This window comes from Poecilia reticulata, linkage group LG21 (genome assembly GCF_000633615.1).
Source record: "Poecilia reticulata strain Guanapo linkage group LG21, Guppy_female_1.0+MT, whole genome shotgun sequence".
In the NCBI taxonomy this organism is placed as follows: Eukaryota; Metazoa; Chordata; class Actinopteri; order Cyprinodontiformes; family Poeciliidae; genus Poecilia; species Poecilia reticulata.
In genome coordinates this window covers 18,599,332-18,614,514 of record NC_024351.1, presented here as the reverse complement: position 1 = coordinate 18,614,514, position 15,183 = coordinate 18,599,332, and the positions used below count along the sequence as shown (strand labels likewise).

General features: G+C 40.5%; 1 protein-coding gene and 2 non-coding genes across 3 annotated transcripts; 1 reads left to right on the top strand and 2 right to left on the bottom strand.

Moving 5' to 3' along the window:
• Positions 1-8,071: 8,071 nt before the first annotated feature.
• trnal-cag (transfer RNA leucine (anticodon CAG)) lies at positions 8,072-8,154 on the bottom strand. Its single transcript has one exon. It is a non-coding gene; the product is annotated as a tRNA-Leu (tRNA).
• Positions 8,155-9,326: 1,172 nt separating this feature from the next.
• On the bottom strand, positions 9,327-9,399 carry trnat-ugu (transfer RNA threonine (anticodon UGU)). Its single transcript has one exon. It is a non-coding gene; the product is annotated as a tRNA-Thr (tRNA).
• Positions 9,400-9,443: 44 nt separating this feature from the next.
• Positions 9,444-14,243, top strand: LOC103457824 (cholesterol 24-hydroxylase-like). Its single transcript, XM_008398240.2, has 15 exons — positions 9,444-9,722; positions 9,814-9,891; positions 10,105-10,186; positions 10,298-10,371; positions 11,040-11,126; positions 11,277-11,415; positions 11,513-11,623; positions 11,713-11,875; positions 12,352-12,417; positions 12,631-12,703; positions 12,777-12,861; positions 12,985-13,095; positions 13,411-13,499; positions 13,604-13,670; positions 13,833-14,243. Exons 1-15 carry the CDS (start codon positions 9,574-9,576, stop codon positions 13,980-13,982), a joined length of 1,524 nt encoding a protein of 507 aa, XP_008396462.1. The 5' UTR covers positions 9,444-9,573; the 3' UTR covers positions 13,983-14,243.
• Positions 14,244-15,183: the final 940 nt, after the last annotated feature.

Below are 15,183 nucleotides of genomic sequence, written 5' to 3'. Positions count from 1 at the left end.
TCACTGATCAGTAAAACACTGGATTTTTTGAGTGTAAAAAAAAAAAAAAACTCAAAATTGCCTGACCAACAATTTTCTTGTCTAAAAAAACAACACCAACAGATTAGTCACAGTTTAATCCTGATAAGAAAATAAGTGTATGCTCCTTTTAACATTGTTTGTTCCACTGAGTGTGATTTAATGAGAAACCACAATGTAGGAAGCCAAAGAAAGGTCCATGTTTCATGTTGCTTGGTCTATCCGCTGCACAGAACTGATGGAAACTGGAAAGCTCTGCAATCTGTTAAAAAAAAAACAAAAAAAAACAGTTAGTGGTTTTGTGAGTTAATGCCCACTCTGATGAGGAGTAATCAAATGAGCCTGTAATCTTTTCCCGTCAAAGCTACGTTTTCCACATGCAACAGATCCTGCAAATAACAGGAGCCGGCTACATGTTGCATCCCTCTGCAAACTCGCAGACTTGGAATGCAATCGCTAATTTCATCCGAGCTTCGGGTATTTCCCCTGCAGGTTTATTTGATGTGTTCGAGTCATCGGTCATGCGCGTTCTCTACTCAAAACAGCCACCCACAGCCTTGCATTCACTCATCTTCTGGTGGTTTATGAAAGCGACAAATTTTCAAATGTGATGAGAGGAATCACGGCCGATGCTGCAACGCTCAATTGAACATGTCGGACAAAATTCAGCTGTTCTTTGTAAAAGCTCTTAAGCCCCTTTTATGCCTTAACTTACAGCCAGCATCCATGTGGTTTCTAGGCTGATCTATGCCGGCCACAACGTTGTCTGAGGCTATAGTCTTTCTAGAGGATTAAATAACCTTGAGATTATAAAATGAAAGGTCAGAGTAATGCAAATCCATAGGCTTAGGCAATGCAAACGGTACTCTCAAATGCTCTGCTTTCAGTTGGTCATGACATCCGTACTTCTCTCATTGTTCCCTTTGACCCGTGATTAGAGGTACACACACTGACTATAAAAACAAGTCACAACCAACAAAGACTATGAGCAGTACCTGTCTCCGCTGCAGTTTTTGCTTTGAAATGAACAACAACAAGCATAACTCCGTCCCCCCATGTGGTTCTGACGTTGACTACAAATGGGTAGTGAGTGAAGGAGAGCCAGACAGATGCTGACCACATTGCTGCCACAGAATAACAGATAAATAACCACAGATGTGCAGACGGAGGAGAAAGTCAGAGCAGGGAAAAAGCGAGGAGAGAGAGAGAGAAAATAGGGAGGCGAACGAGGGACATGAAAGAAGAAGGGGGCGGTTTGGAAACACCGTGGCTAAGAGATGTTATCTGACACACTGAATGAAGCGGGAGTTTTTTGGGGGGTTGTTTTTTTTTTTCGCAGCTTGTGAAGGGGGCATGCGCATCATTTGCGGAGAACGCTATGATTACGCAGAAGTTTAAAACTGTTCAGTTGGAATGAGCTTGGCTAAATAAGAAATGAAAAACAACAACAAAAAAAAAGGCTGAACGATGAGTCAAAATTTCTAACGTGGGGCTCTGCTGCTCATTTCAGACAGTTAAATGATTCACCTCTTTAGCTGAGCGCTGGTGGCTACGGCCCTGTGCCAGCCAATGGTGGTTACAGATATGTTTACTTTTGTAGGCTGGCAGGAACACGATATTTCCTCTGGGTGCACTACGGCTGCCTGACCCTGCTCACAGCGTGGCCCTCGTCGTGCCTCCCTGCTCCTGCTGCAAACTGCAGCGACCCCAACCCCCAACGGCGAGCGCTCGCATGACGCCGCACAAACAGTGACCTGCAGAGGTTTTCTTTTTTTTAAATCACGGAAAGCACACGCACGCACACCCACACACACACACCATATTAATGTCTACAAATTCATATGTGCGTTTTAGCAGCTCCAGCTACATGGGAATGCCAAAAGGCTTTAGGATTTTAATGGATTATCTCCAGCTTGAATTATCCCATTCCTTAACCCACTTGACACAGAGGAGCTCCTTGTTCTGGAATGATCAGCAGCACTAATCTTAAAAATGCAGCTTCTGTTCTGGAGTCCGCCAGAAAGAAAGAAGCTTCGCAATAGCTGTAGCTTTTAAGGAGGTTCTTTTTGACAAATGTCAAAAAAGAAGATGTCAAAAAACATTGTGACAAATGTCCAAGGATAGTAAAATCATTGTAGGAAGATTTAAAAGTGCATCTTACATTCAGAAATAGTCAAGTAAGAAGATTCGTGTCATTCGTTTATTTCTTCTTAAATATCCCCAGTTGTATGTAAACTGCATTTATAGGTTGAGCAAAGATATGTGGTCCAAAATGACGACACTCGCCCCCCCCCTCAGAGTCGGGTTTGATGGAGACTTTCTCCAGACTTGCCTCCAATAATTTAAAGTCTTGTTCTTCCATTGAAGGTGATGCCACCCCATACCATAACACTGCCTCCACCAAAACTGTTTTAGAGGCAAATCTGGAAAACTTCTCATAAACACCATCCATGTACTCCACTCGGCTCCTCAACTGACTTTTCCTTACACATGTGTGTCACCATATGGGGGTAAATATGCAAGCTTTTCAACAGCATAGAATAGTTCATGGCAAAAAAGCACTATCGTTTAATTATCAAAATATTAATTATTAATAAAGCACAAATTTCCTGACTTTTTGTGATAGGCTTAATCATTTTGGATCATATAAAGGAGGTAAGCAGACAGGATGTTCTGTCAACCTTAATGTGATTATTTTACACTTTACAAAACTTAGAAATTTTGAAAACTAATGTACAGTGGACCCTGGTCTAGTCTCGGTTCAGTATTTGAAGATTTTTTTCTTAGAGAATATCGAAAATATTGGAAAGAAAACTCAGCTTGGGACGCCGATATGCTTAGTCAAGGGCGTAGGAACGAGTCTGTCATTGGGGGGGATGCATATCGGAAACCTGACAGATCAGTAAATAGCTTGAGCAGAAATATCAAACAATTATGGCATCAACACGTCAGAAATGCGTTACTCTAATCTGACCCTTGTTTCAGTAACAATTATTCTAACATGTTATTATTTACAATCCAATAATCAGTTTAAAGTAATGCATAGTATAATGACCGTCATTCCAGGATGAACACTCACTTTAGAATTTGCCTCACAACTACCAAGCTAAATGCTCTGGTAGCACAGACAGGCTAACAGATTCTGATATATTTTATTGGTCAAAAGACATTTAATTATTGGTTAAAGGGCATTGATATAAATTGACTGCCAATTGAACTGGTTCTACCTCTTTCTAAAACCAAAGTAGAAAACAGTTCATAAAATAGGACTCGGCAGTTTTAAACTCAATACAGCAGTTTGACCAACAATAAAATCTAAAAAACAAGTTTTGTTCTTCTTGAACAACTCTCTACATCAGTCCAATAGTTTGATCTAGAAAATAAATAAAAATGATACTTTTGACATCTAACAGACCTTTAGCTCCTCACTGTTATCTCAATCTCACTTTCCAGCTCTGCATTCAGTAACTTACCAAACATGAGCCATAAAAACACTGAGGCAAAAAGACTAAATGTTCTTTTCCCCTGTCATTTTCAGTCGCACACTTTTAAATGAAATATCTACAGTTATGTGTTTCTGTCGCTGCCTCCGGGCTGCACAGTGGTGCAGTTGGTAGAGCTGTTGCCTTGCAGCCGGGCCGGGTTCGATTCCCGGCCTGGGGTCTTTCTGCATGGAGTTTGCATGTTCTCCCTGTGCATGCGTGGGTTTTCTCCGGGTACTCCGGTTTCCTCCCACAGTCCAAAAACATGACTGTCAGGTTAATTGGTCTGTCTAAATTGCCCCTAGGTGTGAGTGTGTGTGTACATGGTTGTGTGTCCTGTGTGTCTCTGTGTTGCCCTGCGACAGACTGGCGACCTGTCCAGGGTGACCCCGCCTCTCGCCTGAAATGTTAGCTGGAGATGGGCACCAGCACCTCCCGACCCCACTGAGGGGCGAGGGTGCAAGAAAATGGATGGATGGATGTCTCTGCCTCCCTCTGACTCTCAGCAGCCTGATGTTCCTGCATGGATTAATGGATTACAACAACAACAAAAAATTCTCTTTGTCTTTCTAACTGTTTATTCACTGTCACATGCTGTTTTTATTTTAATTATGTAAAGCACTTTGAAATGCCTTTCTGCTGAAATGTGCTATACAAATAAAATTTGATTGATTGATTGATTGATTGATTGATTGATTACAGAATGAGAATTTAAACAACTTAATTTTCAGATGTATACATTATTATACATCTCAACTCTATTTACTGTGTAGCAAAATTTTTCACTAATTTATTTTTAAACCTCTCCTCAAGCACTTTTCTTATTGTCTAACTATTACCCTCATAGTGTGGAAATAATGAAAAAAATATTCAAACGTTGAAAGAAATCAACCTGACATCAGTCTTCACCTGTTCTCCTTTCTGGTTTTATTGAAATTAATATAAATTTTAGATCTTCACACTCTGAAACTCCACCTGACTCTCCTATGTCTTCCCTGACCTGCTCCTCTCATAATAAAATAGTTGAGTTTATTTAAAAATTAAAAACAGTTCATACATATTTCAATAAACTAAATGAAGACCTCACCAGAGCTTCTTCACCTTTCTTCAACATCATTCTAGCACCTCTGTTCTCCTAAATATCTAAATAATATCATATAAATACATGTTAAGTGGTCAGCGTGATCAGGTGTTGCTCACTTTAAATAATAAAAAGACTCATTTTGCTGCTGTTTCAGTCTCATTCTAAATCATTGTGACTAGACTAGCTAACTTTTAAACAAAGTTAGCAGTAAAATTTTGGACATGTGACTATTGCAGAATTAAAACGGCTTAACCAAAAAGATTTAGTTCTATATATGAAAGTAAACTGACAACAAGATAAAATAAACGAGCGATATTCATGGCAAAATTCCTGACAGACAGTTTACTTCATTCAAACGGAGTTTCTCTGACTCCGTCTGCTGCTGCCTTTACTCTGAGCAGTTCAGATGGGGGAGGAGGAGGAAGCGCTTTGCTGAATGCGCTGTTGTGCGCCTTCAAAATAAAAGCATGCGAGTGGAAGACTAAAATTCTTCGCAACTGCGGTGAAATTATTGGGGAGGACGAAAGTGGCTCTCTCCAATGTTGGGGGAGACGGGGGTAGGGAGGGGGAGGAGGACATCCCCCCCGTTCCCCCGCTTCCTAAACCTATGTGCTTAGTAGCTAAAATACTATGCTACTTGTCTCACTTTTGGCTGGCATTTGCAAAGCAGCCAATCGAGGAGCACCATTCGTTTTCCTTCGCGCTTATTGGCTGTATCCCCAAATAGGAGATAAGAAAGACCGACCGCGGATGTTAGCTTTTGCGAGACGATTTCAGCTGTGAGTATTAATGGACATTGAGTACGGAAGAGGATTAGGGTCACTGGGGAAAAAAAACAAAAACAGTTCTGACTTTAATCTCAGAATTCTGACTTTTTTTTCCTCAGAATTCTGACTTTAATCTCAGAATTCTGAGATTCTGAGATTTAATTTAATTAGCCACATCATTCAATTTCCACTTGGTTTAAATCGGGCTGTTTCCTTGAGGGCCACAAAGAGATAATTGGTGAACAAACAGCATCAAGAAGACCAAGAAACATGGCAGACAGGCCAGGGAGAAAGTTGTGGAGACATTTGAAACCGCGCTAGGTTACGAAATAATACCCCGCGCTTTGAAAATGTTTGTTGTTCTATCCAGAGGTGTTAGCTGGATGGAGTTCATTACAGAGCAATCCTGAAAGAAAACCTATTAGAGGCTTGTTAGAGGTTTTCCCTCCTTCTATCCAGACAACAATCATCCAGCCAGAGCTGCAATGGAACGGTCAAAGTCAAACTACGCTAACGTGTTGGAATGGTCAAGTCAAAGTTCTGAGCTAAATTCAATCAAGAACGCGTGGAAAGTCTCGGAAAGAATGCCGTTCACAGACACACTACTTCCAATCTGACTGGGGTTCAGCTGGTTTCTATTGAAGAACGGGCAGCAAGTTTAGTGTCTAAATGTGCAAAAGCTGGTGGAGACATAGAACAAACGATTTGCAGCTGTAACGGCAGTGAAAGGTGGTTCTACAAAGCATTGAAGGCATTTTTATTTGCAAAAACGTGTAAATCGTGTATCACTCTTCTCAGTGTTTCCTGATTCTATACTGCTGTGGGTTAGGGCACCCGAAATGTCAATGAAAGGCATTGAGGCATTGGTACACACATGTAAATTTGGGGAATATTTCGACAATCGCAAGATTCTGAGGAGCAAGTGCATATGTGAGCTACAGTCAGCAACGTAGCTTGTTCAGAAATCTTTACCGGTGGACTCTCAACCAAACCAATTGGTCCCCAAGCCTTACCAGTGAAAGGCTGTGTCTAAACTTGTCAGAGTGGTTTAAATGTGCCTCATCCTCTGTCAATTTGTTGTAACTGAAGCGACAACTGATGACTTTCTTGTACTATTAGAACATTTTGATTATTTTTTTTTTGTTGTTGTTTGTTTATGATTGTCCAAACTCCCCATCTCAAGACATGGCAGTTTTTCTTTTTTTTTTTTTTTTTTTTTTTTTTTTGAAGAAGAAGAAGACCAACACTGAGTAGGATAACCCTAACACTCGACACTGAACATCAATATCCCCAGAGAAGTCTGAATAACTCGCATTCTTTTTGGATGAACCAGACTCTACAAACTTTTGTTTGTTTACTCGTGTCCAGAGGGAGTCTTAATTTTCTCCCAACTAGCACTCTCTGCTGATAATATAATCAAAAGAAAGGCCAACACAATACATTTGGACGCGGTTGCCTGCATTCAGTTCTGCGGCGGCAGCCAGCCAGTCATAACAACATCAAACAGCCCCCGTAGCCTGCAGTGCTCACACGGAGCCAAGACCCTGGACCAGAAATATGATTGCTCCATCTTTTTAAGATAAGAATGCAGACAAGCTTAAAAGTTATTGTGGACAATATGTCCAGGTATGAGACGGCCATAAAAGTTGAAGAGGCTGTATCGGGCTGAAGAAAATTGGAATAAAGCGGTGGTTAAGATCAAGGCAGGAATCTTGATATCTTGTCTTAGATCAATATGAATAATCCTCTTGTTTTTTGAAAGGAAATGGAGGGAACGAATGCCTCATCGCAACACACAGGTGCGCTTTGACAGAGAACACGTTATGGCCCGGTCTGCTGCTGCGTGTATGCTCTTCTTCCAGCCAGTTCAAGAAGAGGACAGTGAAGGGAGAATGGAACACCGCCACCTCCTGGTCTCTATGAGTAAGTGCAGTTAATGTGTCCTTGAAGTACTTCACTTATAATTAGCGAGTTATTTATAATCACTATAATTCTGTATGTATGACATCAGAAACTAAAGACTTGTGTGTGGGTGCCTGTGATTTTGTGTTAAAGTGATGCATTGAGCTGGAACACATGGATCAGCAAACACTGTGTGTCATACTCGACACTGTTTAGCACTTGAGTGGCCACATGTTCGATCAGTAGGCATGTTACACTGAAAAAAAGTTGTTCCATATATTAATAAATGTACTTCCACAAGCGAGAAATCAGTTCATGGGTCAGACAAAAACTTTCCTGCTTACTCTGTCATGGCTCCTTAGTTAAGTTTTTACCACTTAAAAATCCACCTAGTGTTCAGCCAATACATTCACACGAGCAAAATAAATAGCAAATTGGAATAGCAATGTTTATTTGCATCACCTGGTCCATTTCCTTCTCTACTCTTCTTTTGCAAGTATGTGTAATATTCTGGGCTGACGCAGACAATTACTGTATTTTTTTCAGCATCTTTGGAGATGTGTGCAATTGCATGAGCTAAAACTGGGTTTGTCAGCTTCAGTGACAAGTAAAAGGGAAATTATGCATAAAGCACGTAGTTGCATGCTGTGGTTGGCAATATCAAACCTCACAAAAGGTGAAATTATCCCCTGCGTCATGTGCAGAATGAGCTGAAGTGTAAATTTTATGTGAAAGCGACATCGTTTTTTTTTTTTTTCTTTTTGCTAGTTACTGTGTTGATATATTACTATTTGTAGGATATACTAGCAAAACCTATTTGTCAGAAGTGGGATTCGAACCCACGCCTCCAGGAGAGACTGCGACCTGAACGCAGCGCCTTAGACCGCTCGGCCATCCTGACAATACGCCCCACTGTTTTTGCACACTTATTTCACAGACGGTGCCTGTATTCGTGTAATATTTTTTGATTTTGTATATTTCATTTCCGAAAATAACGTGTACAGTATTTCATTTTTACATTAAAATGCACACATAAAGTCATCTACCGTGATGTAAATGTCGTTACAAATCTGAGACTGACGATACGCCCCATTGTTTTCTGAGACTTTTGTCTCGCAGCCCCAGCTAACTTCCTCGTAACGTAAGATAAGATACTTTATTGATTCCCTAAGGCAGAGGTTCCCAAACTGTGGGGCGCGCCCCCTAGGGGGGAGCGCCGTAACATTGCAGGGGGGGCGCGGGAAGCCGTCTGGATGGATGGATGAAAAAACAAAAAAACATTAACACTGTATGCGCTCGGGTTTTACCTTAGAATGGCCAACTCTCTGTTATTCCTATTTCAATTTGATAGAATAGGAACTTCCACACTTCCCATATCTGTGTCCTCTGTCACTTTTATCAGCAGTTAAAACTGTTTAATCCGTTGTTAACAATGTGATAATCGGTTTTTCCGAGCCGCCTTTAAACGCAACATGAGCGCTACAACACTTGCGCTGGGTTTACACCTTCACTGGCAGTGAAGGAGACCTGCTGCTGCTGTGCAGAGCTACGCAGGTGTGTTAGAATCATGGCAGCAAACCAGCAAAACGCAAAGAACTTTTCACAGTTTTCCCTCCAACCTAACCGACTGAGTTGAGTAAAGCTGTTGGATGCAGGTAATGTTAGCTAAAAGATGACTAGCTAGCTATTATCAATACAGCATCTTAAGCTTGTTAACAAGTAGCCTGTAGGCTACCGATGTTGTTGTATATGTCCAGCTACGTACATTCATTTTGCCCCCAAAAGAAGTCGATTTCCCCTCACGTTTGCCATCACCAAAGGAGAAAAGGTTTGGGAACCACTGCCCTAAGGAAAGGGTAGTTTGTTTGTCCCAGCATAGCACACAATAAAAATTTAAATAAATAAAAATAAACATACAATGCATACCATCCAACGAAAACGGTCAAGAACAATTGTTGCGGCTTGCAGCATGACAGTAATGCAAGACTTTTATAAGTGCTTTCACGAAATATAAAACTAAAAAACTTTGTACATCCGTCTTTACACATGTTTAAAGAAAAGAAGCCACCATGCAGGCCCCAGCGAGGATCGAACTCGCGACCCCTGGTTTACAAGACCAGTGCTCTAACCACTGAGCTATGGAGCCTACCACAACACCGTGTAGCGTCACGTACTCTAATGAACGCCAAAAAGAGAGGTTGTGTACTTTTATATAATCGTCTGAAAACTACCCAGGAACTAACCATTTATCGCCCCACTGTGAACGAGTTAGCAGTCCTTTATTTGAGATTAATCGTGCTCGTCGCTGAAAGTGGCATTTATGGCAGTGTTTGCTGTACTTTCGAGTGTCTGCGCAACAGCTTTTGCATGGCTGTTGTCTTTTCTTTTCATTGCATTTCTCGCCTACTGTTTTTATATCAAATACATTCATATGAAATATGACCATATACCAGGGCCGCCGAGGAACAGGTAAGCCAAGTTCGTTGGAACATTAGCATAGATTACTAGCATAACAGTCGTTCACTACCTAGCCACAACTCCTTGTTTTTGTCCCTTGAAGTTTCTTCTTGGGACATTCGCCGACGTTTGTGAGGATTATGAAAAATGACGGAATTGTGCACAACAAATTTTTGGAGTGGTAAGCTCAAGTGTATCTTCGTTAAATGGTTATTTCTTGGTGGATAATAGCAAAGAAATTGAAATTGATCACTTTTCGCTTTGTCTGTCTCCTGTCTGGTCCCGATATGTTAACTTAAAATTTCCGTAAGAAACTGCTCGTTTCTCACGGAAATGTCAAAGTTTTATGTGTAATTTTTTTTTTTCAAACTTACATTATTCTTGTCATTTACAGGGCCGAGACTTATGGGCCTGTTTACAGAATGAATATCCTGCATTACATTATCCTGGTCGTGACCTGTCCAGAGGCAACTAAGGTAAACACGTTAGAGAAAGCAATCTTCTTATGCTACATTTTAATACTTTGCCTTTTGACTTTGTGTAGATGTAATCACACAAAGTCAATGCATACATTTTTCTGTTTTCAGGAAATCTTGATGTCCCCTAAGTATCCCAAGGATCGATTCCTCTACAAGCGAATGTTTAATCTCTTTGGCCAAAGGTTGTTCAATGTCATTATTGTCTTTTGAATCTTTTTACATATAGCTACACCAAAGTAACAATCAGGTTGTGAAACTGGTTTTACTTAAACTGTTAGAAAAAAATCACACCTTTTATACATTTTAACAAGTTCCAACCACAAACCTCAGCATCTCTGATAAATCAGCACAAAATTCCTGACTTTGAAGTGAACAGCAGCTTTTGCAACATCTCACAATCTTAGAAGTGTGGCGTGCTTGTGTAAATAGTTCACTTTACTTAGATACCGCAAAATGAAATCCAGCACAACCAATTCACCTCAGAAGTCTCGTAATTAGTTAAATACTTGGATAGTAAATTTACAAACTGTTATTCTAATGTCTCAGAGGGTTGTTTTAGAGAACGCTAGTGAACATGCAACATTCTAGAGCGCAAACATTAGGTCAGAGGTTATGACAAACTACCTGTTGCTGCAATTACAGCTGCAAGTCCTACATCTCTACCAGCTTTGCACATCAACTGCTGAAATTGTTATTCATTCTTCTTGAACCAAAAGAACAATTTTGGTCTCATCTGATCTGACCTCATTCTTCCACATCATTTAAACCCTTTTATAATACATTGAAGTTTGTGGTTATTTCCATTCCAAACGATATTCTTGTCGTTTTCTTTCACCGGTCGCCTTCCCAGATTTATAGGCACCGGTCTGGTCACTGCAATCGATCATGAGACGTGGTACAAACAGCGGCGCATCATGGACCCTGCTTTTAGCACCTTGTAAGTTAGTCTTTGAACTGGTACTCAGAAATCACTTGTCCAGTTCATTTGTACAGCACATCTCTCCAGTTTGGATTTGTTCCACAGTCTGGTGACATGAAGTCTGAGAGGCTTTAAGGGACGTTTCTCAGTCTGAATCTTCTCTTTCAGGTACTTGAGAGGCCTAATGGGGACCTTCAATGAAAGAGCGGAGAAACTCATGGATAAGCTCTCAGATTTAGCTGACAGTAGCACACAGGCCAACATGCTTCAACTTGTCAACTGTGTCACGCTTGATGTCATCGCTAAGGTACCGTCCGTATTGCATCCCCTCCTTTGACGTAAGACGTTCTGATTATAACCACACTGTTGTCGTTGTAAACATGCGTTGCTTTAACATACTCCAGGTTGCGTTTGGAGTTGATTTAGATCTCCTGTCCAACAACTCGCCTTTCCCCAAAGCCATCGAGACTTGCCTGAAAGGGATAGTGTATCAAGTCAGAGACTCTTTATTCCAGGTAACGCTTTAGATTTGCTTTAAATGAAGTTTATGCGAACAAAACCCCCTCCGCCTCACATCAAGGTGAAACGATCTCTGCCGTTCCAGTTCAAACCAAAGAACTGGCCGTTCATCGACGAGGTGAGGAAAGCCTGTCGCCTGCTGCGCACCACCGGAGCTCAGTGGATCCGAGACAGAAGGACGGCCATGCAAAACGGAGACGATGTCCCGAAAGACATCCTCACTCAGATCATTAAAACTGCAGCCACAGGTGGTGATCCAGTCTCGACAAAGGATGAGATTTAGAATTATTTGGTTCTACAAATTGCGTGAATAAAAATAGAATCCACACTGCTTTCCTTTTAATCCCTTTTCTTATTGTTAGATTTTTACTGCTCTCTTCTTTTGGTCACTATCTTCCTCTATCAGCATTATATTCACTCGTTAGCGGCATTGTCTTTTAGACAATACTGTACAACCGTTTTGTTCACCTTGCTTGTCTCTCTTGTGACTATCCTTCTGTTGGAGCTCTCCTTTGACATTGCTTTGACCTCAGGTACTTAAACTCATCAGCCTTCAGTAACTCCTCCACCTTTTACAGTATTTTTTGTTTCTGCATTAAGCATCTATTTCATAAAGAATTTTGTTTCTCGCTGCTTCTAGATCAAGCAGATGAAAAGGTCTTTTTCCTAAACAAATGCAAGAGTAGATTTATGGCTGACATGTCTGTTGCTTTTGTTACTGCAGAGAAAAATATGTCTGAAGAGGATGAAGAGTTTATGTTGGACAATTTTGTAACATTTTTTATTGCAGGTAAGTTTTTTTTTCTCCTGGTGCAAGAAATTTATTTTATTGATTCCTATCCACTAGGGGGTGCTGTAACATTATCTGCATGCGTCCATCCCACAACCTTTTGCCTCTGATATTATTTTTTCTCTCTCTTGCATGTATGCCACATCTATATTTGACTTTATATGAACACACAGTTTACAACGTACAGTGTTTACTTTGAAACCTGGTGTTTAGGTCAAGAAACGACAGCCAATCAGCTAGCGTTTTGCATCATGGAACTAGCAAGACATCCTGAAATACTGGATAAGTAAGGAACAAAAAGACAACAGTTTGCAATATTGGGTGAAGCAAGTTTTTTAAATAATGTCCGTAATTTTCAGAGTGACCAAAGAAGTGGATGATGTCATCGGGATGAAACAGGAAATAAGCTACGATGACCTGGGGAAGCTAGTTTACCTCTCACAGGTACTTGAGAGAGTCTGGATGCTTGTCTACCACTAAACATTTGCTCATTGTGTTTAATTAAAAAACATGCAATCTCGTTTAAGCAGTTTATTCAATGTGAAGAGTTTACATCTCATACTAAAGGTGCTGAAAGAGACACTAAGAATCTACCCGACGGCTCCAGGCACGTCTCGGGAAATCCATGGAGACATGATCATCGATGGTGTCCACCTGCCTGGAGGTTTTACCTGTATGGTGAGTCTCACCAATCATATATTACACAAAATCTTATTAAGTATTATTGGTCTAGTTTGTTGTGCAAATATCTTAGTACATTTACAGTAAGGGAAAACAAACTTTCTCATCAATTTTAAGGAATTAATGACCTTAAACAAACTCACATTTCTTGCTGAAAAGGTACTTGTAAGTTAGTTTTGTCTTATTTCCGGTGTGCTAAGATATTTGCACTAGAAAGGAAACCGGAATGACTTGGTAAGATTTTGTGTTTTTACAGTGTTTCTGTTTCACCACCACTTACGACAAACGATCTACTTTCATGTGACATTTCAGCTGAGCTCCTATGCAATGGGGAGGATGGAAAAGTTCTTTAAAGAAACTCTTAAATTTGATCCAGACAGATTTCACCCAGATGCTCCAAAGTAAGTAAAAAAACCTGAGAAAACAAAACAGACGTAGCATGATACAAGCATTATATTTCTTTTAGAGAAAGGAGGACATGTTTTCTCTTTTCTGTTTTTACAAGACCATATTACTGCTACTTTCCCTTCGCCCTCGGTCCACGGTCATGCCTGGGAAAGAACTTTGCTCAGGTGTGTCTGACAGAACAAAAAAAAAAAAACAATACCTTGCTAATTTACCCTCCTTGAACTTTTTCTCTTTCGTCATGCCACATCCACACACTTTTAGAGATGACAGATTGCAACACGGTGAAATGTGTCGTCCCGGCTCAAACGGACTTGGTTTGTTTTCAGATGGAGGCTAAAGTGGTGATGGCGAAGCTGCTCCAGAGGTTCGATTTCAGCCTAATCCCAGGGCAGACCTTTGACCTCCAGGATACGGGAACCCTGAGGCCAAAGAGCGGAGTGATCTGCACCGTCAAACACAGGAAATATAAAAACTAAGCGATGTTAAAGGTTTCTGCCACTAAAATTAAATGAAAAATAATCCTAACTGTCAAGTTTCTTCTCCTGCCTCAGACATAACAGAAACTGATGTTTTTTTATCTTGCACTTTTATTGTGATTAACAGTGTTTTTATATAAACTTGAAAATATTTTGTCTTTAATTAATATTTTCAACAATACTACACCTTTTGTACCTCTAACAGGAACATAAATATCAAATGCTATCAGCGCATATCAATAAAACTGTTATGGTAACTGATAAAATGTACTCTTTGTATTCTTTCCATGTGGTTAATGCTTTTTCTCCATGTTGTCTGCTGTGTTTTGATTTTTCTGAAAGTGTATACCAGTGGTGGGAAGTAACGAAGTACAAGTACTTCGTTACTGTACAATTTAAGTACAATTTAAGTACAATTTTTGTGTATCTGTACTTTACTTAAGTAGATTTAATAATGGGTACTTTCTACTTTTACTCCACTACATTTTACAGTAAGTATCTGTACTTTCTACTTCACTACATTTCTACAAAACTGTCGCGTTACTCGTTACATCCAAGTCGCGTTGCTCTTTTTTTCCGTTAAAATGTGAAGTTCARGGATTTAAGGTGGCGCCGTAAAATCCGATCAATAACGTGACTTACGTGTCTGTTGTCACCCATCGGCTCCACCTTTACTCGCACGCGAAGCTTCAAGACATGCGCAGTGGTTTCCTCTGAGCGGGAGGAGATGTCCATCTAATGTCAGTAATATAATAGCGCTGCAAAAATTGGTATGGCGACAAGTAAAATAAGCAGCGCTTCGCTTTCACAAATGGTGGGGACAAGTAAAATGTTCGTTTTTGTGGCGCATCTGTATCTTATTTTGAAGGGATARGTAAACGTTACCATAGCGACCAGCGTCAGAACGTTTGGGCTGCGGTCGAGAGGAGATGAGTAGAGCTKGAGTCTTAAGTCTGGTTTAGACAAAGATTTAAGAATTGTCGGCCGATTCTCCAAACCTCTGTGACCACAGAGCTGATAAAAGTCCAACAGGTTCGATCGGTTCGTGTACAAAAGATTGTTAATTATTTGTTCCAGCCCTTTAGTTTGATTTTCTTTATTTAGGTGTTTCATATGTAGTGCCTTTTTCCTCCACTGGGTGGCTTCTTCTTCATACTTCACTTATGGACCTGAGCATTCGGTGGGGCGGCTCTCAAGGCAG

Coding starts and splice junctions, on each gene's coding strand:
- LOC103457824 (XM_008398240.2), top strand. CDS start 9,574: ATGGCAGTGTTTGCTGTACTTTCGAGTGTCTGCGCAACAGCTTTTGCA. Junction 10,372..11,039: donor TTTAATCTCTTTGGCCAAAG/GTTGTTCAATGT, acceptor TCGCCTTCCCAG/ATTTATAGGCACCGGTCTGG. Junction 11,876..12,351: donor CATTAAAACTGCAGCCACAG/GTGGTGATCCAG, acceptor TTGTTACTGCAG/AGAAAAATATGTCTGAAGAG.